General features: G+C 37.7%; 1 protein-coding gene across 1 annotated transcript; it reads left to right on the forward strand.

Annotated features, from left to right (window-relative positions):
- Nucleotides 1-1,037: 1,037 nt before the first annotated feature.
- Nucleotides 1,038-24,294, forward strand: LOC144967574 (synaptic plasticity regulator PANTS-like). Its single transcript, XM_078905019.1, has 4 exons — nt 1,038-1,115; nt 15,939-15,984; nt 19,696-19,814; nt 22,856-24,294. Exons 1-4 carry the CDS (start codon nt 1,074-1,076, stop codon nt 23,009-23,011), a joined length of 363 nt encoding a protein of 120 aa, XP_078761145.1. The 5' UTR covers nt 1,038-1,073; the 3' UTR covers nt 23,012-24,294.
- The last annotated feature ends 388 nt before the right edge of the window (nt 24,295-24,682 follow it).

Raw genomic sequence — 24,682 nt, forward strand, 5'->3', positions numbered from 1 at the left:
ATTGTGAGATAAAAGGGATGGAGGCGGCAATTTCGCACGTTCTTCACATTTAGGTATGTGTTATCATCAGTTAGAGAGACTGATCAGCAAGTTCAAAGCGGTGAGTTTCATTCTTTGTGTCTTATTGCTATGTGAAATATCGGTTGATAGTTGTGTAACATAAAAAAGAAATTTTGATAGTCTCCGCAGAATTAATCAAAAATGAGAGTAGGAGGAGTTTATTTTACCTACTGTTATTATGTCGATTCTCCACTGCTGGACAATACGATTTGTCATATTTATCAACTAATTGGGCGGGGTATAGAAATGAACAATTTTAATTAGCTGATTGAAGAGGTGCGTAGAGACTACTACTACTACTACTACTACTACTACTACTACTACTACTACTACTACTACTACTACTACTACTACTACTACTACTACGTATATGTCTTTTATCTTCCATTATTTTCTGGAAAGTTCTGTTCCCTGATGCCGACCTTTTCTTATCAATTTGATCACCCCCTGGGGCACTCTATCCGCTACCCACGCCACGCTAACATTTCATTCATACTGCAACCACCATTGAGTACAGACGATACAAGTTATTTTTCATTATATTTTATTTGTTTTCCACGTTTATTTGTGTACTGTTATGCTGACGAAGGGTTTGTACCCGAAACGTTCATTGTCTGTTTTGTTCCCATAGGAAGCCTCTCCATTTTCACTCTTTCGTTAGTAGTTTAATGTTTCTGACCTTTATTTTATATTTTCCGTCAACAAATCAAGGCTAATCGAGCTCAATCAAAGTCATTAAAATAGAGACTAAATCGCACAGCGTCCCCGGTTGCATATAAAGAAAATAGCGGCGCTCGACCTCTCACTACTGAGTTTATGACGACGTAGTCATATCTGGTCCTGTGTAATCTGTTGTAAGTACTGAGTGTAGGCAGAGAGATTGTATAGCTAACGCTTCTAAACTCTCGCTTGCTCTGGCTCTTGCCCAAGAAAGAGGAGCGTTAGCTCTCCTCTTTCTAGCTTGCTTCCGGTTTGCCGGTTTGATCTACTTTCGTTTTTGCTTCAAGTCGAAAATGTCTGACAAAAGGTCGTCAACGGTGGAAGAAGTTTGGATGGTAATGACATTAAATATCTAGTTTTTCGGGGTTTTTTTTTTACTCAATATTAATTAAGAAACTGGGCATTGGCCCCTGCCAATGTGATTGCAGGGAACATTTGTTGTGTTTTATAGTTTGTCGTCCCGACTGCGTTGTATTGAACACAAACTGAAACTGAAATTTTGATTTACAAATTTCTAATTTTTTAATTATCCAAAGAGTGGGTTCGTGAGTCGTCTTGGTGTTGTTCATGTTCATGTGTTAGTGACGTTGTGGCTGGTTATATAGTTATATAAAAACCTATGCACGCACTGACTCTTTCTCTTTGCTCGTTTGCATTGTAAATACTGACTCGTTTGTCCTGCTACGGATTGATATCTCATTTTCTATGTCTTTTGATGTGTGATGATTCAAAAGCAAAAAAAAAAAAAGGGAATCATCTTGGTGAAATTTGCTTTTCTACTTACTACATCTCCACTGTGGCTTTGTAAAAAAAAGGAAGCCAAGGAATCCAGAGGTCACTTTCAAATATTGGTTTCAGCTGAGTTATATATGGTCTATTTCTTTGAGACAAACATAAAGTTGTTGGCCCTTCTTCATACTGATCACAATAACCATAGACAGCATATTGTTGTTGTTTTAATTTTTTCGTAGTGTTTTTATGCACCTCCGTTGACGGTGTATCTTAACGGATCGTTTTCATACACTTCCGTCACGCATGCGCATTCCATCCAATTTCATTAGCGATATTGTGTTTCTGTATTTTGGACATGGCGAAAGTTATATTGTGACATCTGTAGGGTGTTTTTGTCAATAAATTTATATAAAGATAATAATAATTTAAAAAACCGAAATATAAAACCAGAAAATAGAAGTTGCATTGAAGGTAAAATAATGTTTTAGAAAGACCTTATTAAATGTGATGAACAGTCAGGTGGCTCCGTAGCGCAGTGGACAAGCTGTCCCAACCTTGAAAGTACCGGGTTCGATTCCCATGGTTGACATTTTTTTTTTGATTTACTTTGTTTTTGTTTGCTTTTTTTCTTTCTTTTTATTTTTTTTTTAAAAACTTTTTATCATGTGTTTAAAAAACTTCGATTTTAATTTTCTAAAATTATTTATTTATTTGAGATCAGTATTTGTGTGCCATGTTTCTTTTTACTTTTGATTTTTTAAATTATTGTTATTATTCTTTAATTTATTATCATTGTACATCGGTAATCACTAAGCAGCGTGCTAAACTACAATCTAAAGCTATTTAAACCTCATTGACGTATGCAGCAACATTTTCATTAGTTTACCATCACCCAGCCAGCAATGGGTTAATGGGTTGCAAGCGCCGTATAACCCTTATTAAAAAAAAAAAAGAGTGGTCAGTCCTTTCTTTTTTTTTGACGACAACAAACGTGTTAGAATAATACAGAGTCCAGAGACGCCAATTTTAAATTTGGCTCACAGGAATTTCATACATCACTCATAGGAATTTCAATGCGGAAAGAGGAATTTCACACACAAGAAAAGGGAATTGGGATGGTATTTGGCATTGTGTTTACATATTTTATAGTTCTAAATAGATAACAGATTAGAAGTATTAGTATATTATGATATATTATAAACACAATGCCAAATACAATCCCAAAGTTTCCTTATTTCAAATGATGTAAAGCTCCAAAACCTTATGGTAGTGATTGTAGTACTGGTGGTAGTGAGGATGATGTGGTGTTTGTGGTTGTAGTACTAGTGATAGTGATGATGATGATGTGATAGTGGTTGTTGTAGTAGTGGTAGTGATGATGATGTGGTGGTGGTGGTGGTAGTTGTTGTAGTAGTAGTGGTAATGATGATGATGTGATGGTGATGGTTGTAGTAGCAGTGGGAGTGATGATGATGTGGTGGTGGTTGTCGTAGTAGTAGTTGTAGTGGTAGTGATGATGAGGTGGTGATGGTGTTTGTAGTGGTAGTGATGATGTGGTGGTGGTTGTAGTGGTAGTGATGATGATATGGTGGTGGTGGTTCTAGTAGTAGTGGTAGTTGTGATGATGTGGTGGTGGTGGTGGTTGTTGTAGTAGTGGTAGTGATGATGGCTGTAGAGGTAGTGATGGTGGTGGTTGTAATTGTGGTCGTGATGATGATGTGATGGTGGTTGTTGTAGTAGTGGTCGCGATGATGATGTGGTGGTGGTGGTTGTATTAGCAGTGGTGGTGGTGGTTGTGGTAGTGATGATGAGGTGGTGATGGTGTTTTTAGTAGTAGTGGTAGTGATGATGATGATGTGGTGGTGGTTGTAGTAGTGGTGGTGGTGGTTGTAATAGTAGTGGTATGGATGATAATGTGGTGGTTGTAGTAGTAGTGGTAATGATGATGTGGTGGTGGTGGTTGTAGTTTTAGTGGTAGTGATGATGATGTAGTAGTGGTGGTTGTAGTAGTAGTGGTGGTTGTAGTAGTAGTGGTGGTTGTAGTAGTAGTAGTAGTGATGATGATGTAGTAGTGGTGGTTGTAGTAGTAGTTGTAGTCCTTACGATGTGGTTGTTGTGGTTGTAGTTGTAGTGATGATGTGCTTGTGGTTGTGTGATGATGTGCCGGTGGTTGTAGTTGTAGTGATGATGTGATGGTAGTGGTGATGGTTGTAGTAGTGTTAGTTCAGATGATGTGGTAGTATTGGATGTAGCATATCTGCCAACCAGTACGATAAAATCGTACTTAGTAGGATTTGGCCAATCCAGAAAAAAAAAAAAAAAAAAATCTGATAAAAATTATCTTGGGAGAAAATTTTCGCCGTACCCCGCATTTCGCAGAGATGGTCTCGGAGCTCTCAGTTCTGACCATTCTAGTACTTAAGTACATTAATAAATGACCGCAACCAGTGACTTCGACGAGCTAGAGATGCTCGAAAATGATATGACATACGAAGGTGAGAAAGAAAAAGAGGAGGAAGAAAGTGAGGACGAAGATGAAATCGATAATGAGATAAAAGAACTGGAACAGTTTTTTAATGTACCAGAATCGTTTGGTGAAGACATTCACGAATCGGTGGCAAAGATAGTCAATAATGGAGTGTGCGATAATGTCAACAGGGGAAAAAATCAAGAAGTGTTGGATAAACACCTTTGTCCCAAAAACACCCCCAATCTCAGAGTCCCTCGAATTAACCCTCAAGTATGGCGTATACTGCCTACTTATGCAAAATCTAAGGACACGACCATCAATAACATTCAATTATTAATGAGCAAAAGTTTAACCATAACGGCTAAACTGCTGAGCGACTTAGTTAAAAGGAGCCAGGAAAAGGACAATAAGAGGGTAATAGAGGTCAAAGCAATGACTCCATTAGTCACGGATTTGTTAAGAGTGGGATCAGCTGTATATAAGAATTGCAGCCAAATTCGAAAAGAAGCACTTAAGCCTTTTCTGAATGAAGAATGTAGAGAATTGTGCAAACCGAAAGAAAGCACATCAATGGAGTTCCTTTTCGGAGATAATTTAGACGAAACCATTAAGACATTAATGATACCCACAAGCTTTCGAAAGCCGTGACAAAATCTGGCACGTTTCACTGTGATGGAAAATCAAAACAATGGTCAAAGGAGGATGTCTTACCCCTCACCATCCAGAACCCACAAAAGCAGAGGGGGGAGAGGATGGCGACCGATAACAAGAGGAGGACGGCGAAGAAGGAAACACCTCTCACAGAACCAAATTTAACTTTAGGACAACAATGACAAATTATGAAGGGAAAAGAAGACAATAGCGCAAGTTTAGAATTTAAAATACTATGGACAATTTCATAGGGGGGAAAACAAGATTATATATACAGAAATGGCAGAAAATCACTAAAGACCAGTGGGTGTTAAACCAAATTAGGGGAGTTTACCCAGAACTTTGTTTTACCCCTGTGCAAACTTTTATCCCAAAAAGCATAACATTTTCGGAACAGGAAAGAATACTAATTGAAAGAGAAGTTAGAGAATTGAAAGAGAAAAATATTATCCAAGCAGTCAGAGGGATGACGAGGATAACCAGAATCAATTTTATTCTAATAGATTCGCTAGAACTAAAAGTAATGGGAACCTTATAATTATTCTCAACCTTAAGCATTTCAATAAATACGTTAAATATACACATTTTAAAATGAGCAGTCTTCAAGAGGCAGTATATCATTTCAGGAACAATGCTTTGCTTGTTCCTGTGACTTAAAAGATGCTTATTTCAGTATTGCACTACATGAGAAAGCTAGAAAATTTTTCAGATTTATGTTTTCAGGGGAAAAGTTCGAATTTACTTCATTCGTAATGGGTTTCACTGAGGCTCCGCGGATTTTTACAAAAGTCATAAAACCAGTACTTGCTCGCCTGAAAGACGAAAACATTATCATAATTATGTATATATATAGACGATGCCCTCATATTGGGGAGAACAGATTTGGATTGTTTACGAGCTTGTAACAGAGTTTGTAAACTATTTGATGAACTAGACTTCACAATAAATACCAACAAATCTTGCCTTATACCAACCCAAGAGATTACATATTTAGGGTTTGTCTTATATTCAAAGACAATGGCCATTAGACCAACAGAGGAAAAGATTAAGAAAATGAAAAATCTTTGGGATCATTACATTCGTGAAGAATTTATTACCATCAGAAAATTAGCGGAAATCATAGGAACACTAGTTGCAGTTTGCCCTGGTAACTAATATGGAAATATGTTATATAAAAGATTGGAGATTTATAAAAACAAATCGTTAACAAAAAATAAGGGTAATTTCGATAAGATTATCGTTATAACAGAGGCTATAAAAGAAGATTTAAAATGATGGCTTGCTATGGTGGGCAGTTAACCTATTAAGATAGGACCACAACCCGAAGGATTAATATTAACATCAGATGCCAGTAATACTGGATGGGGTGGAGAATTTGCAGGAGTTAGAACTGGAGGTTTATGGTCAGAAGAAGAAAGAAGATAGCATATCAATTGCCTTGAATTGAAAGCGGCTCTTCTCACTTTGAAAGCATTTTCTTATGATTATAAAGGCCACTCTAAGATTACGTTATTTTGCGACAATACGACAGCTGTATCATGTATTAACAAAAAAGGCAGCATGAAAGAAGAAGGCAATAATATAACCAGAGATCTATGGTTATGGTGCATAGAGAGAAATATGACAGTCACAGCGGTACACATACCAGGAAAAGAGAATACTAAAGCGGACAAAGCTAGTAGAGAAAAAGGGCTTGAAACAGAGTGGTCTCTAGAGAAATCTGTCTTTGACGACATTAACACAGAATATGGGCCCTTCCAAGTTGACTTATTAGCTAGTAGAATAAATCATAAAGTAGAACAGTATGTCTCAGAGAAAAAAGATGCAGAGGCATGGAGAATAAATGCTTTTTGATTTTCTTGGTCTCATTTATATGCTTATATTTTCCCTCCTTTTAATCTAATTATCAGAATCCTACAAAGAATAGAAACCGAAAAAGTGGATTGTGTCATGATTGTTCCGGTTTGGAAATCACAACCATGGTTCCAAAACTCATAAACTTATTGACAGATGTTCCACTCCTATTACCAAAGAAAGCCAACCTTCTTCATCATCCAGTAACAAAACAGAAGGTTCACACAACAGCAGAATGATAGCCTGCCGCTTGTCCGGGAAATTCTTGAAAGTGCAAACACTTCAGAAGAAATTAGTGGAATCATTATCAATTCATGGCGACGAAATACCAGAAAACAATATACTACATACATCAGGAAATGGCTGGTATTTTGTAATAAAATCAGTAAAAATCTTTTCCGCCGTTGGCATCAACACTACTTAAATTCTTAAGGAAATCTCTATAGATACCACGAGGAGAGGGACAAAAAAGACAATGGAGTTAGCGGGCATTGATATCAGTATTTTTAAGCCCCATTCCACCCGGGCAGCATCTACTAGCAAAACGGCCACAAAAGGAGTTCCACTTGATATAATACTGAAAGCGGAAGATGGAGGTCAGAGACCACGTTTAAAAAATTTTATCATAAGCAGTGGAGAGAACGAAAAAGGATTTCAATAGGGCAGTACTGGATGAACAACAAATGAGTAGTGCTACGTGGATTTCGTAATTTACGTCATAACAGACAAACGCTTTAAAGCTTCATTTGTAACCCAATTCGGAATTGGGGTACGAGGTAGAGTTCGAAAATTAAACGAACTCACCTGTGATGTTTAATTGAAACTCTGACGAGTCCAATTCCGAATGGGGAACAAATGCCCACCCATTGGTAAACATCATTTAAATTCATTAGACTATAATATAATAGTAGGTACGGAAAACCCAAATTTAGATTATATAATTGTTGTCTTTAAGTTGCATTCAATAGGTAGAACTTTTTTTCCTGATTAAAATGGTATCAAAATTATCAAAATTGGTTAAAAATTTAAAAAGATATGTTATTTCGAAATTTGTAGAAAATCGCCCAAATTTGGGCTGCTTTGAAAGCAACCTTTTGTCCGTTTTCAAAATGCCGTATTTTCATAAATATTCAAGCCAGACCTCTGTAACTTTCTAACAATACACATCTTTTTATAAACAATATGTGTATTTTTTTCCTGAGCTCAACTCTAAGTAAAAAAGAAATAATTTGCCCCCAAAGTAGCTGACAAAGCCAAAATTGTCAATTTCAACGCAAAGTTACGAAATATCAGCGATTGTGCCCCTTGCCTGAGCCGGCGTATGAGTGAAGTGAATACGGCAAATTGTAGTTGTAGTTTCGTTTTCAGTTGGCTGGTGACCGCAAAGCTATTAATCTTGCCTTCGTATACATCATTTTAAAGCTGAGATTTTAAACTTTCTTTTGATACCACAATCGTCCAAATTTTCAAATTTTTCTTAATTTTTTCATCAAATTAAAGTTTTTAACTTGAAACTTCAAACTTTGAAAAAGATCATAAAAATGCGAATCTGGTATCGAATGAAAGCTTGTTCAATTTTCTTTCTGATGCAGCCATTGGCGTTACTATTAATATGCTGACGCGAACAGCCGAGCGGAGAGAAAAGATGACGTCAGTTACGGTGTTCGAGTAGCGAGGCGCCGGTTCAAAAATCGGAGTTTAACCCTCTTCTTCAACTCAAAGCCATAAAATAACGGCAAATCTTATGAAAAAAGCATAAACATTTTTTAAAAGATGAAGATTTGAGATTTAATCTGATACCAAACACGTTTTATTTGATGGACTGAAAATGAGAAAAAGAGAGTGACGATTTGAGTTGAAATTCTCGGTTTGCCAATAAAGCCATGACTCGATAAGAGGTTTGCCGTACCTAATAATAGTGTTATAGATTATACTTGTATGTATGTGTCCCATCCCGTTCCATTTGTTCAGTATGTCTGTTCTGACGCGTTAAAGCCTGACAGTCACGACGTGATTCTTCACTTGTTCCCCATTCGGAATTGGACTCGTCAGAGTTTCAATTAAACATCACAGGTGAGTTCGTTTAATTTTCGAAATATGCCTTTTTAAGACATGAATTGGGCATCTGCGCCGCACCGCGTATAATAATACGTTTTTGCATTTTGAAAAGTTGGCAGCTATGATGTAGTAGTAGTAGTGATGATTGTAGTGGTGGTTGTAGTAGTAGTGGTCGTGATGATGATGTGGTGGTGATGGTTGTAGTAGTAGTGGTAGTGATGATGATGTGGTGGTGGTGGTTGTAGTAGCAGTGGTCGTGATGATGATGTGGGGGTGGTGGTTGTAGTAGCAGTGGTCATGATGATGATGTGGTGGTGGTGGTTGTAGTAGTGGTAGTGATGATGAGGTGGTGATGGTGTTTGTAGTAGTAGTGGTAGTGATGATGATGATGTGGTGGTGGTAGTGATGATGATGTGGTGGTGGTGGTTGTAGTAGTAGTGCTAGTGGTGATGATGAGGTGGTGGTTGTAGTAGTGGTAGTGATGATGTGATGGTGGTTGTAGTAGTATTGGGATTGATGATAATGTGGTGGTTTTAGTTGAAGTGGTAATGATGATGTGGTGGTGGTGGTTGTAGTTTTAGTGGTAGTGATGATGATGTAGTAGTGGTGGTTGTAGTAGTAGTAGTAGTGGCGGTTGTAGTAGTAGTGATGATGATGTAGTGGTGGTGGTTGTAGTAGTAGTAGTTGTAGTCCTTACGATGTGGTTGTGGTGGTTGTAGTGGTAGTGATGATGTGTTTGTGGTTGTGTGATGATGTGCCGGTGGTTGTAGCTGTAGTTGTAGTGATGATGTGGTGGTAATGGTTGTAGTAGTGTTAGTTCAGATGATGTGGTAGTATTGGATGTAGTAGTAGTAGTGATGATTGTGGTGGTGGTTGTAGTAGTAGTGGTAGTGATAATGATGTGGTTGTGGTGGTTGTAGTATTAGTAGTAGTGGCAGTGATGACGATGTCGTGAACAGAAGGGGGGAGGGGGGGGGGGGGGGGGTACCCTTGGAACAAATTGACATCACCAGAATTTGATGGAAGTTGCCCGTCAGAATTATTTGCTCCAGACCGGAGTTTTTTCTGGTGGAACCAGAGTTTTGGAATCTCTGCAGAGTCTCACAATTTGATCATCTTCAACCTAACATATTTTCCCAACAGGATGGGGCTCCCCCTCAGTGCAGTTTAAATGTGAGGGAATTTTTTATGAACAGTTACCAAACATGATGGATCAGCCGAGATGGTCCAATTCCCTGACCTCCATATTCACCTGATCTAACCCCACACGATTTTTTTTTGGGAAGTGTGGAGCTTGTCCTGAAGACAAAATAGAGAAGCTGTTTGCTCTTCAATACTCATGCTATAAAGACGTGGGAAACTGAGGACGCTTGCGCTTGTCATTCAATGATGTGGTCACTTGATCTTAATGGCCGATTTCACAACACACCGATCACACGTTGACAGAGAACAAAATTTAAAAATTTTGATCATATGTTGACCAATCGATTCTTGAGTTACTTGAGTTATTCCACTGAATGGTCAACTGATTACAAGATGGTGTGTTGTAGTATATGGTCGTGAGGATGTGAGGTGGTGTTTAGTAGCAGTGGTATGATGATGTGGTGGTGTGGTTGTCGTAGTTTAGTAGTGGTATGTGATGAGGGATGGTTTTGTTGTGGTAGTGATGATGTGTGGGTGGTGTGGTACGTAAATTACGATTATGTCAAGTTACCTTTACTGATGCGTCATAGCTCAGTTCCAACGGTGCCAGTGTTAAAACTATATCAATCAAAACTTAAATATATTCTCACCATTGACAAAATCGTTAATGAAAGCTTACAGCTGGAGTGTCAACAGAAAGGGTGTCAATAATACAAAAAACACTCTGTATTTAGTTCAACACTTACTAGTATGTGGTCATTTGCTTAGTGCTCACAAGGAATTTTGTTACTTGGTAGTAATAGGCTACTCTTCGAACGGCTTGGCTTTTTTTTTTTGTTACCATTAATTTCCATCACTTCAAGTATCTTTATACATGATGATGATCATTCCATCATTGCTTTTGTCAACCCTGGTCAGGTATAGGCCACAGACAACATTTCCATCCTTCTCTATCCTGAGCTAACTTTTTTATCTCTTCCATGTCTTACCACTTCTCTGTATATCAGCTTCTTTAATTCTTCTCCATGTTCCTCGTGGCCTTCCCCTTGTTCTGCCCTGAGGGTTCCAGTCCAATACTTTCTTTGTTAAAGTGGAGTCATTCTTTCTAAGCATGTGTCCAATCCACCTCCATCGTCTTCTTCCTATTTCCTCTCCCACTGGTTTCTGCTGTGTTCTTTTCCATACTTCTTCATTTTTTATTCTATCCATCCATTTTATTCTGAGAGAGAAGCTTATGCATGCACCTGTTTACGAAAATCTGTACCCTCCTTATACATGCCTGTGATGCGTTCCAAGTTTCACATCCATACAGTAGGACAGACTTCACGTTTGAGTTGAAAAGTCTTAGCTTTAGTCGAAGGGAGATATCTTTAGTTCTCCAAACTCTGTTCAAAGATGTGAATGCAGCCTGTGCCTTTCCTATTCATGCTTTCACCTCTGCTTCCGTGCCTCCATCCTTGATTATACTTCCGAGATAGCAGAAAGTGTCTATATCTTTGAGTTCCTGATCTTTTACTTTGATCTGCTCCCTTTGACGCATACCTATCCTCAAGACCTTTGACTTTGCAGGGTGAATTCTTAGACCAATTGATTCCGTGAGGCTGTTTATAATTGTGGTTTTTGTTTGCATCTGGTCCTGGGTGTGGGACAAAAGAGCCAGATCATCTGCAAAATTCAGATTATCCAACTGTGTCCAGGGGGTCCACTATATCCCATTTAATCACCCTTTGGAGGTTTCCTTCATTAGCCAATCAATGGCAAGGATGAACATGAATGGTGAGAGCAAGCATCCCTGCTTAACACCAGTCTTAATTTCAAAGCTGTCAGTAAGCTGATCTTCATGTACAACCCTGCAACTTGATCCTTCATACATTTCCTTTATGAGGTTTACTATCTTTTCAGGGAGTCCATAATGTGCCAGAATTTTCACAATGTGTGCCTGCAATACTGTCGAAAGCCTTATGTAATCCAGAAGTTGACTTCTGAGAGTCAATTTTCTCGGTGTTGACGTTTTTCCGAACCTCCTGTTCGTCCCGCAGTTTAGCATCTGTTGCATTCTTAATTCTCGATGGTGGATCACAGCTAATTGGTGCCATTCCTTGCAGCAAATTTCCTGGTTGTCTGGTGGGATGAGTCTGTTAAAGGCAGTTAAATGTTCCTCATCAGTCAGACTGACTCTTTCCATAAAACCCAATCTTGTCTTTACTGTTCCTTGGTTTCCATATTTTCAGCAGGGCCTTAGTTGACAAGGATTATGTGTTCCTGTCGTGTTTGCTTTTCTCAATCTGTCATAATGCTTCTTGTTTCCAGCAAATGTTGACTTCCTAGTAGGCATATTTGGCATCAGTCTGGAAGTTGTTCGACTTGCCCTGTTCTTCCTGTTTCTCTTTGTTCTTAATACTCAGTGGTTGGATCACAGCTTCTTTATGTCATTCTTTGCAGCAAATTTCCGCTCGGTGGAGTTGTTAGTAAGGTTGAACTGTCCTTGTTCAATTGAGCCCCAAATGTGTTTTCCCTCTCTATGTCCTCCCATCGAATGTCTCATGTAAAGGTCTTGGTAGTCTATTCATCCTCAATTTGTGTTTGCAATTTCCTTGCTATTCTTTTCTTCACCATCTAAGGTGGCATTCACTCTCATTTTCTCTCTTCTGGTCATGGTTGTATCTTGGTTCCCATATTTTACTGTAGTCCGTGAAGGACTTAAGCTTAGCCAATAGCTAATATGTGGTCCCTGATTTCCCCCAACTTATTGATCTCCCTCTCCGGTAACTGTCAATATTTTGTTTTTCCCAATGAACGTCTGAATCTTCGAGAGATACAAAAATGATCAATCTGATTCTCTGTCACACCATCTGGTGAGACCCAAGTTGCTTTGTGGATCCTCTTATGGGGGAACACTGATCCTCCAATCACCAAACTGTTGAATGCACAGAAATTTGCAAATCTCTCACCATTGTCGTTCATTTCTCCCATGCCATGACGTCCCATGATACCTTCATAACCTACGTTATCCTGTCCCACTTTAGCATTAGCATCTCCCATCAATATGTTGATGTCTTTCCTTGGCAACTTGTCAATGACTTGTAGCAGACTATAAAATGTATCTTTGTCCTCATCTGTTGCGTCATTTGTTGGGGCATAGATCTGTACAATGTTCATGTTGATCTTCTTTCTCCATGTTGTAAAAGACGCCATGATGATCCTTTCTTCGTGTTGTTCCCATCCTCTCAGTGACTTCTGGGCAAACTTGCTTAGAATTATTCCTACTCCCTGTGTATGAATCCCGTCCCCTCTCCCTGAATATAAAATCTTCTCCCCCAGACTTGAGGTGTTTCTGTCCGGATTGTATCCAGTTGGTTTCGCTTACTCCAAGTATATGCAGCCTGTATCTTCTCATCTCAGTCGCAACTTGAGAGCTTTTTCCTGCTTCACACATGGTGCCAACGTTCCACGACGCAATTCGAAGCTGCTTGTTTGGCGAAGACGTCATCGGGTCAGCAGAGTCCTTTCGGCTTTGTCTGTTGTCCTTCATAAATTCTGTCATTCCAGAAACTCTTCGGTCGCCCAAGCTAAAAAAAGGATTTGGTTTGTCCATCTGCGTTTCTGTAACGGTTAGAGTTTAACGGAAAAGGGTGTTAACCCTTTGCCAACCCCCAACCTGGAGGACCAGGTGACTCAAAGATGGGGGAATCACACACCATTAGTCGCCTTTTAAGACACGCTGGCTTGGCATTGGGCTATTCTTGACCCTCTCAGTTGAGGGACCCCGGACCAGTGCAATGGGTTATCTCCCGTGATACTCAACAGATTTGTTACTGATATCTGGTTAAATTACAATCGCTTTTGCACAACCATGGTCAATTTTACTACCAATTTAAACAAATTGGCCACACATGGAGAAAACTTTATCTGTATTTTGGTACCAAACTTTCTATCATTAGAATTATTGTCTTTGAGATATTTTGCATTTAGATATCTTCACAATTTAATTATAGTTTGTTAGATTTAATTTATTGATTGCATTATTATAAGCAAACAAGATGATAGAAACTCTCAAAACTTGCTCTAACCAATGGAGGAATAAAGTAACCTTTCATTCATTCCCTCACAATTTGTGGTCGCTCTAGTTCTTTGATGATATGCGATAACATCCCGGTGCAGCTGTCCGATTTGTTACGCTTTGATCATTGCTGGTTCAGAGGCATGTGGATTCTGGTCAAGATGTCTTCATCACACGTTATATTCAACAGGTGCTCACATGAGTTTAGCTTCATATTATATGAACACATTTATACCGGCTTTTAGTCCCACTGGTTACAAACGTGGTCAATAAAGAACACTAGAATAAAGTCAGTCGTTTCCCAATTCAGTTGTATATATTTGAAGTTTACTTCCCAGATTAAAATATTGTTTCCGTACTTTGTGGGTAAAAAAAGAAACCTTGTATAGTTTGTAATTATTATGATACAATGATCAATATATGATTAATTAAGGGTGATCATTTTAACTATTCATGATATAAACACGACTTAACGAAGGGACAAAGGATAAATAGTAACCATGTCATAAAGAAATGCATATATAAATATAAATGTTTGTGTGTGTGGGGGGGAGACAGAGAGAGGGAGAAAGGGATAGATAGACAGAGAGAGGGGGGGGGGGATGGTCTGACCCGATGGATGGACTCATCGTCTGATGAAGAGGACAAATGAGGGTATGGATGAATATATGAATGGATCGATAAATAGATGTTGCAATGGTGGATGAATGAATGGATTCATTAATGAAGGCCTAAAGTTTATAACTGTAAAAGTCACTCTGCTGCCTCCATAGCCTCGTGATTTACATGTGACATATTTTGTGCTGTTTCCATAATTTTTCATAACGGGGCTGCTATTCTAATGTCGACCTGTTTCTGTTCTTTATTCTTTTTGCGTATTTCAAGAAGGTTGAGCAAACATTGCAATCACTGATTTATTTTGAAATTATTTCGACCAGAAGTGATGACTATGGACTATTTGCTGTTGTCAATGCTTTCCCTCATATTTGTTTTTAATTGTGTTGTCTCTGTCGGGAAAAAAATGTAATATCGCCTAGCAGGCATCATGTTCAGTTCTACATGTTAAACGTTGCTGTTGGTCAGTGATCCTATTTAAAGTGTTTTTGAGCACCTCTAGTGAAAATTTTGCAAATTAAAAAAAAATCAACATTACATAGTCTGTCATGACACTTGTAGTATTTAGTTTTGAGGGCTCTTTAGCATTGTCATTATCAATGTCCACATTGAAGATGAGATTAATACCTGGTTTTAAAGATTAATGTCTGGTATTAAATCCTGAAACAATTATGTTTTGAGATTCGTTTTCTTTTCTTCTGTGTTTCTTGACTTTTCTACAAAGCCTACACAGTTCATTCAAATGTTTATCGTGAATTTTTTGAGTGTGCTCCATGACTAAATGAAATTTAAAAAATCATAATAAATCCAATTTTGTTGGTGCACAGATGGAATTTTAGCAACTTATAATTCAATTATAATAGATTATATTTGTGGAAGAATAAAAGTTATTCTATTGCTCTGTTTGAAGAATTAAATTTTTTATTGGAAAAATGAATGCATTTTAAATTACAGAAAAACGATCTATTTAGGATTGAAATATCACGATCATTATATATAGCACTGGCATAAAATACATATGAATGGAAACAGGAAATCTTGATAAATATTACAGAGTAAAGAAATTTGTGTTTAAGCTCATTGTGAAGCGATAACAAAGAGATGAAAGTGAACATAAATCGACTGGTATCACCTGATATCACCGTAACTGAACTCACTGGGGGATTCCCCGTAATTTGGCAGGCGTGACCCCGGGTCAACCTCGGGTCATCACTTGAACTAAGTTACCGCTCAGGCGATATTTTCGTTACTGTGCTCTTGCTACCGTTTAGATCGGCTCCTGGTCTACTAAGTACAATCTGTCTGATCTAACACAAACAGCAGTAGCGACCCAATCAATTGCTGCTAGACAGACAAAGATAACTTTGTGGAACCTTAATTCCTAGGAAAATGCCTAGCCGCAGGCTGTAACCTGTAGATCTCAGACAGGCCCTCTTGTGATTCCAAGACTAAACTGCCATAGCACAGTGACACACATTTATTTTAGAATTGTTTTAACTTTTTCATTTCAATTGTGCTGAATGGGATATGACCATTGACCTAGATTCTAAAAGATGTAAAATTTCCTTATTACAGATACGTCCTTGTGAGGTGTATAAGGCAGAATATCAGGACTGTAAACGTGAGTATGCTCTTATTTTTTTTTAAAGTAATTTTATTGAGAGGAATTCAGTCATTTTTGATATTCCTATCTGTCATTTGAATTAGAAATTGAGTAGAGGAAGTAGGAGAAGGTACATGACATAGATATCCACCACTCACGTAGCCTCCCCGACTCCCCCGACCATCCACCGTCATTTCCTTTTATTACATATCAGTATCGTTACTACTATGACTACAACAACTACTACCATTGCTGCTACTCTACTACTTCTACTAAAAGTACTTACTGTTCCTTCTGCTGCTGCTGCTGCCACTAATGATTATACTTATACTGACATCCCTTATTTATTATTTTTTATATTTTTTTTCAATTCCATTGTATTTATTTCCCAACAACAGTCTACACGTTTTTATATTTCACTTTCTAAACTGCATTACACAGTTCCTCTCCACCTCCCTTCTTTTCACTTAATTAATTGCGCACCTTTTAGAAATATCTAGTATTCTATTTTAATTTGTGCTTCCTTACAAAGGAGCATACTATTTCCTGCCAACCAATCTTTTGCTTATTCATCTTAACTACGCCACTACCACATTATCTAATTCATCTGTAGTGTTTCATTCATCCTGTTTTATTGATAAAGGGGAAACCAGAAACGTTCATTTGATCTGTTTTTGTAATTAAATTGAAGCTTACATTCAATTTCACATTATTTTTTATATCAGTTTTAATGATGGGATTTATTGAAAATGTGTATTTTTTTGTTTTCTGCATAAATTCCGGGAAAATGACTTGCATTGAATAAAATGAGTATTATACTTTAAAAAAACTGTTTTTGAGTCAAAAAATCTAAGAGAAAACACCTAACAATACAAAAATGTCAAAAGTAACTGATAAAACATAATTCTTGAGCATAATCCACTTTTGAGTGGCATATTTTGAAGCATTTTGGATCAGAAGCCAAGAATATAGATAATGTTAATTCTTTGTCCGTCTTGTTGCTCTAAATCTCTATAAAATTGAACCTCGTAATCGAGTTTCGATAATTCTCTGCACCATTCAACGGTAAAATGTTTAACTAGTGTTGAAGACGAGTCACACATGCACGAGCACTTTAAAAAACAAAAATAATTTTCATGTTGTGTGATCCTGCATATATATGGGATTCGTCTACACAGCCTGCAACTGGTTCTGTATATTTATGGGATTATTATAATGACTCCCAATTTTTATCTCCTCAAAATTGCGGATTTTAACATTTTCAAGAAGGCAGGTCTGTCTTACCCTTTATGTAGTGGTGAGAAAATTAAGCATGCTTATAAGCAGAGTCCCTGTACTATCTCAGTGAGCTGTTGTGTCTGATACATTTCACTCTGCTTAATCATACATCAGTTAATCGCACTCTCCGCTTGCTACACATTCCCAAAAAACGGATTTTTTTTTCAATATAATTGCTCTGCTTAATCGCTACACCTTGATTGGAGTGACAACCAAGAGCCATATTAAATCAACGATGTTGTTCCCGTTCCACACAACATTTCGGCCAAAGTATTTGATCAATTCGTAACAAAAGACTACAATATGCCCATCAGTGGTAAACTGACATCTCAGGAACCACTGGACTCCGTTCAGCCACAAAAAAGACAATGCCAAGATAATTAGAATGAGTCATCGTGATGTGACACACCACCCCTGACAAACATTGAAAAACTTGACGTGGTAGACACACCACGCCACTTCATCCAAGGAGAACACTTGGCAGATGATCTACATTGGCGAGATTGGAGACAAGGGTTTATAAACAGCTTGCACAGAATGGAAAGCAATCAACACTTTTGATTACTGTTCTAACAAACAATAATGTCACTGTCACATTTCTTTGTCAATACATGAAGAAGAAGCAGAAGATTTTTTTTTTTTAAAGAAAAAAAAAAGAGACAAATAAAAAATACAAACAACCCAAATAAATAAATAAATAAAAAAACATACGAATGAGGTCATGTGTAGAATGTGACGGTTCCAAGCCCGCAGAAAACTTAGAAGTGAAGGTTTTACATGGATGGCACATGAAAGCTGGTGCTTAGATGCTATTTTAGCTTCTCCACTTAAGCGCACACTCTGCTTAATTGACACACTAACCTGAACTCCTGGGTGTGCGATGAAGCAGAGTCGACTGCAGTTAACTTCAAATATCAAGAAATTATCATTACAGGGATTTTATAACATTTTGAAATATTTTAAATTACGTAATATAGCATCACCTTTCATTTTTGATACATTTTAATGAGATGCTCACGAAGTTCTGAAAATGGAGCCAAAATTTCTTAATTTTTACGAATTTTTCTTCATAGTAGGCAGGTCTGAATTAGGGATAGGAATGTTGTCCACTTGTGCTGACGTTGACACATGCTGGAAGCAGTTGAGGGATGGGAGGGCTCAAATTGTCACCAGATGTGGTCATAATTTATCATTCATCAAGACAGTCATTTTGATGACCAAATTTTATTTACAGAAGTGTTATGTGTGCTTATGATGCGGAGTATGAAGACAAGATTCCTCTGTGACTTTCTTGATTTCTTGCACGCATCTGTTGACAAGTCTATTTTGTGCCACATACCTGCAAACTGCACCAACAGCCTCAGATTTTAACTTAATGGCAGAGGACAGAGTCGGAACTAGTTCAAAGAAATAATGACTGAAATAAACATGTGCATCCAGCCATAATCACAAGCTTATTTACACCTTGTCCCACACCTACAATGTAATGCTATGGCATAATGTGGTGAAATGAGAATGAGAGGTTTATTTACCCTAAAAAAAAATACCTAAAAATGACTAATGGTTCAATGGCAGTTCCAAGCCAAGCATTCCACCAGGCTCCTGATGCATACCATTATGTATGCATTTGAAAACGAACAAGAAAAGGTTATTTTACTGTAATATGAGCACTGAATGTAAACTTAGTGGGGAAAAAAAATATTTAAAACCTGAATCCACTGATAAGCTATAAATACACTCTGTTTGATTGGGGGGGGGGGGGTTAGAACGACTCAGCGGTATAGTCTTTTCTTCGTACCCGAAAGGTACCGAGTTTAGTCACCCGCCGCTTTGGCTGATGCCTGGGTTATTCCAGTCTTCCCTTGGAATAGAACCTAGAGACAAATTTCCCCTATGGGATGAATAAAAAGGGAATTTTATTTATTATTTTTTATTTCTGAGGCCGTGCTTATAAATCGAGACCTCTGTATTATTATTATTTTTATTACTATTATTATTATATTTATTATCATCATAATAATCATTATTGTTATTATTATTATTATCATTATTATTTTATTATCATTATTATTATTATTATCATTATTATTATTATTATTTCATTATTAATACTATTATTCTTATCTTGTCTTATCTTACTAAAGCTTAATAGTAATAGGAATTAATTATACTTTAAATGCCTTATACAATAGTTTATAATTACAGATTCTCATATAGCTTGCATTGTATCATTCACAGACAGTTTTACACAACTTTGAATGTCAGGAAAAATGTATCAATTCAATACGGCCATGTAAAATCGAAAAATACTATCATAGAATACTGGTAATTGAAAACTGGTCAAGATCGAATGAATCATAAATGTACAAAGTTCATAGTACAATGAAATATTAATGACAAAAATAATCATGAAAGCATTATTACAATTATTATTTTCCATACCATGAACAGGATGGAAGAATCGAGTTGTCCAGTATTACGTTGATGGCAAGACGACCGACTGCACCGGATGGTTAAATGATTATAACAATTGCATTGCATTCAGGGAACGGAAAGATGAAATGGCAGCGGTATGTTAAATATCTATCACATATTTTCATTTTAAAGTTTAAAGTGATTCAAAGTATCACAGTCATAGTCATAACCTGAGTGACCATTATTTAAATTGTTTTGTTTTCGTCAAAAAATAAAGATCTGAACAAGAGTGTATCAAAGGTGCCAGACAAACCAAGAAAGGAAAAAAGTTTTAAAAAACCATCCCAAAAAAAATCAGTCTTCCTCAACTCTGGATCAGAACCTCCGACTCCTGATTACCGACCTGACACGCTAGCATTACAGCACAGAGGTTTCCGTCAGGATCATGATTTTAATATAACAAATATATTAATCGCACTAGCCAGAACACACCAAAAAATGCTCTATTTTGTTATATGCACTTTACAATAGCAAAGTAAAAATAGTTGATTTTAAACAAATTCCAAATTCTAACACCCATTAAATATTGTAACTCTGTCACTTCTATCTCAATTGGTGATCAGCAATTTAGTGGGCGGAGGGGTCACTCTTGCTGTGTCTTCTCTTCTGCATATCTATATTTAAGCTTTCCAGGTTGCTTTCTGTCTTTCTTCCAGATTGAGATTGCTCAAATTTTCCTTGTCCTGGCAGGGATCATTAGCTGAGAGAGAAGCAGTCAAATGTATATGTTCTTTTCTTTTTATCTTGAGAGAGATCTTTTCCTTGTAAATCATCTCCCTGTTATGTACTATCATAGTTTTTAGTTTTGTACGTTGTAAGCATTTGACTTTAAGTAAATAAGTGCGGCTAGCTATGTGGTCTAGTGGTATGACACTCACTTTCAGATTGGAAGGTCCTGGGTTCGAGCCTAGCTCGGCGCATAGTTGAGTCCTTGGAGAGGCTCTTTACTCACATTCTCTCACCATACTCAGGTGTAAAATGAGTACCTGGCCGTTAATAGCGTTGTCTCTGTCCCAAAAATTTGTAATATCGCCTGACAGGCGTCATGTCTCGTCCTACATGTTATGTGATGCTGTTGGCCAGGGACCCCTTGTAAAGCGCTTTGAGCACGTTTAGTGGATGTTGCGCTATATAAAAGCTCAAGTTTTTTTGGGGTTTTTTTATTCTTCATAGCCAGATCCTTTGCTTGTGCCTGGAAGTGACTTTTAGGTAATGTCAAAATGGATTGCTTGTGGAATCTTCTTTTTTATCTTCTTCCTTTGGGCGGGCGACGCCATCAGGAACTATTTTCTATGCGTTTAGAGTGGCCAGGAATTTTCATGTCTTCGTGCTGTTACTATTTCTTCTGGCAGATTGTTCCATTGCTTTGTGGTTCTTGGGAAAAAGCTTTGTTGCCCATATGTTGTGTTTGATCTGTTCATTGATTATGTCAAGGGGTGCTAAGTCTACATGTTGACAGTTGTGGATTGATTTTTTTTGTTTTCTATTCACTAATTTATTTTAAATTTTATTTGGTGCTTTTAATTGCAGATATGCAACTTTTATTTATGAAATGACCACACACACAAAAAAAAAAGGTTCGCATGCACTGTAAAACTCCTAAAGACGAACAAATAAACAAAATCTCCATCAATTCAACCACTGCTGGCATCATAGGAAAGCCTGACTCCCTTGATGAAGATAAAGAATATGTCCTAACACATCCCACGTCAAGCAAAGTGCCAATGGCTGCAATTATTACCCCAGGTCACTACCAGAAATTATGGACTGTAAAAAAAATATTAAACAAAAATGAGTAAAACACCTTCAAAAATGAAAAAAATACTTTACACGGAACATTTTGAAAACATTTTGAACTTAAAATCCTTCTTCAGCTGACAACAAAATCTCTACTAGTTAAACGATAATACTTCACATAAAATCCGAACAGATGGGAAATTAGGTTTCTGCACATTCTCTCAGGATAAGTAATGGTGGAAAGTAAACAGTACTATGAGTTCATTATCTAACAGACACCAGTATTGGTAGGTGTGTAGATTGAAATAAGACACAAATTAAAGTGTGAACAGAAATTGATGAGAGGAATGATAAGTCATAGTTTGAAATGTCTTTCCTAAGGAATAACAATCCTTACTACCATCAAAAGGAAAGAATAATTCAATGTTATCACCAGCTGTTGCTCTACAGGCAACCTTTCATTGCTGTAGAATGTCAGCCCATAATTAGTGGACCTCTAGTTCAATTCACTATGATATAACCAAATTATTAATGTTGCAAGATAAATAAAAAAATTTGATTAGAATCATTCGCTTCTTTTCAATGAGACCTGTTTATTCTTACCACTCTTTTTTTATCTCCCATGGTCGGCAGGAGGTCATTTATTGTGTCTTCTATACCCCTATTTCTGTCTTCTGAGTTGCTTTCTGTCTTTGTCTTGGAAAAGGATTACTTGGTTTTTTCCTGACCCTTGTCATAGTCCTTGACTGAGAGGGGAAACAGTCAAATGTGTGTTTGTTTTGAGAGGTGATATTTTTTTCTTTATAAATCAGCCCTCTTCTATGTACTGATAGTGTTGAGTTATGTTTTTGTTTTGAACACATCTTGTAAACGTGTGAGTGTATTCCTCTTAGTTGGATCCTGTGCTGGTGTCTGAATGAGACTTTTAAGTGATCTCAAACTAAAAACACTGATAGTGTGCTCTTGAAATCTACATCTGTTCCACATTCTAACCAATTTCCCTTTGTCTTACTTTTTCTTTGGTGCTTGAATTGTAAATCTATAATTTTTTGACCTTCTCATTTTCTTCCTTTTAAGTAGCGCTGATATGACCTAAATGTGTTGCAAGCGCTGTAAAACCCTTAAAAACTTACCAGCCTCAGTATATTTATTTGTAACGTGCATTGAGGATCACACAGTGATGAAAATGTGTGATATAAATGCCATGTATTATTATTTTTATTATTATTATTATTATTATTATTATTATTATTATTATTATTATTATTATTATTATTATTATTATTATTATTATTATTATTATGTCTTGTGTTAAATGAACTATACAATTCTCAGCAAATTTTTATTGTGGCATTTTTATTTAAACATTTATTTTCTATTTAATTTCATTCTCCACCAGGAAGCTGTCATTCACAAGGAAAAAGAAAGACAAAAGGAAAGACTGCTGCATGCACATGCCAATGACATCTGGAAATACAGAACTAATCCACCCACTGAATGGAATGCGCCTTTAAACCTAAACAAATCTACAGAAGACATGAATATAAGCAGCTAATATCATGATACACCAACACTACATAGTTTCCAAAGTATGGCTATATGTAGTGCTTCACTATCTATTTTTGATTATTTGTTCAAGCTACGCGCTATGGAATTTTAGCTGCAAAGATCCTTCAGAGGACGTTGTCACATGTTATGAAAATTTAAATTCACAGCTAATTTTATGGCAAACCAGATACACGAAAGAATATCTGGCAAGGTTGGGTGCCCGCTGCTCTTTGTTCCCAAAATTTGGGAGAAAATGTGACTATGTGATGTTACTAATCTGATCTGCCTTGTCACACATCCTTCCCCCCCCCCCCCCCCCCCCCCCTCCCCCCCTGGAGAAGTAGAAATGCCCCGCTACATGTGTGGTCAGCAAGGATAAACTCCACAAAATAGGAGTACTCCTCCCTGGAAGGATCCCTGCGGCTCCACTCGTGGCATGGAATGACATCAGTATCAGTTCTTTTGATGCCCACGAAGGAATCATTTTGGGTTACCGAAAGATAATAGATCTAAGGCAACATCCCTGCAGCCTTCACAGCCAACCTCACCTTCACCTTCTGATTCTGACGCTTCTCCTTCTGATGGGGAAGGTTGGCATCCAGTAAAATCCCTTTTCAAAAAGCAGAAAACTAAATGTATATTGGAGAAAAACCAACCATTCGTTCCTAACCTCCCCAACGACAGAAAGAAACAACATTCTTGACTGTCCTGCTTCACGACACTCTCTAACTCTGCCCCTTCTTCTTGGCTGCCAACTCCCACTATACCAACTAACTGTTTAACTAATGATAGCCCTTCTTAGCCAACCAGTAACCTTCCCTGTATCCCAACTCACCACGCCACCTCCATGACCCCGCATTCCCCATTTTGTAACCAATCTACCTTCTCCTCCATAACCCAGAATCTATCTCCTCCCCCCTGGGAATCGCAAATCCCCTCCAGACCCCCCTCATCCCCTCCACTTCCACATCCAAACATCCTTCCAAGCAGCACACTCCCTGTCGCCATCGTCTTTTGTCACCAAAAGAAATCTCCAAATACCACCATTAGAACAATAATCTTACAAGTGGGCATCAACATCACCGGCCAAGGCAGAGACAATAATTCAACGTGAGTCGCCATCCCTTCTCCTCCCTCCACAACCCTCATACTTAAGGAGAACCTCATCCTTTGACAGTAAGAGGAAAACGTCTCCAATAGTAAAAAAAATATATGTTGGCTACCACACTACAAATATAATCTGATCACTAATGAAAATAAAATCAAATTGACATTTAAAACGAAACAAAAGTGAAAGTGCACATCCCTGGGCGTGTGCCAGCATGCTCCACATGTTATTATGCGGGGCATCCTTTCTACTTGTGCCCCACTAAGGCAAGGTACACATCAGGGGTGACCGGCACAAGGCTCCACAATCCCTCCTACACTTTCACCTACTATCACGCATTCCAGCAACCCCCTACCAGACGCACCGTCCCTGGAACCAGGTAGTAAAGAAGGCGAAAAAACCCTCCTACACACCCAAATACATCACAACCAATAGACCACATCACAAAATTACAGACACCAAATATAAACCCACAAGACAACACCTTAACTAATACCACCACAACAAAAGATACACCGCGTAAACAACATGAACAGGAATCACACGACAACTCCCCACACACACCGAAAC

This window comes from Berghia stephanieae, chromosome 3 (genome assembly GCF_034508935.2).
Source record: "Berghia stephanieae isolate SIO BIC M18660-M18661 chromosome 3, UCSD_Bste_1.3, whole genome shotgun sequence".
Taxonomy (NCBI): Eukaryota; Metazoa; Mollusca; class Gastropoda; order Nudibranchia; family Aeolidiidae; genus Berghia; species Berghia stephanieae.

Excerpts from the sequence above, each read along its gene's own strand:
- LOC144967574 (XM_078905019.1), top strand. The coding sequence starts at position 1,074 with ATGTCTGACAAAAGGTCGTCAACGGTGGAAGAAGTTTGGATG. Across the intron at positions 1,116-15,938 it reads CGGTGGAAGAAGTTTGGATG|ATACGTCCTTGTGAGGTGTA; the intron begins GTAATGACATTA and ends TCCTTATTACAG. Across the intron at positions 15,985-19,695 it reads AGAATATCAGGACTGTAAAC|GATGGAAGAATCGAGTTGTC; the intron begins GTGAGTATGCTC and ends TACCATGAACAG.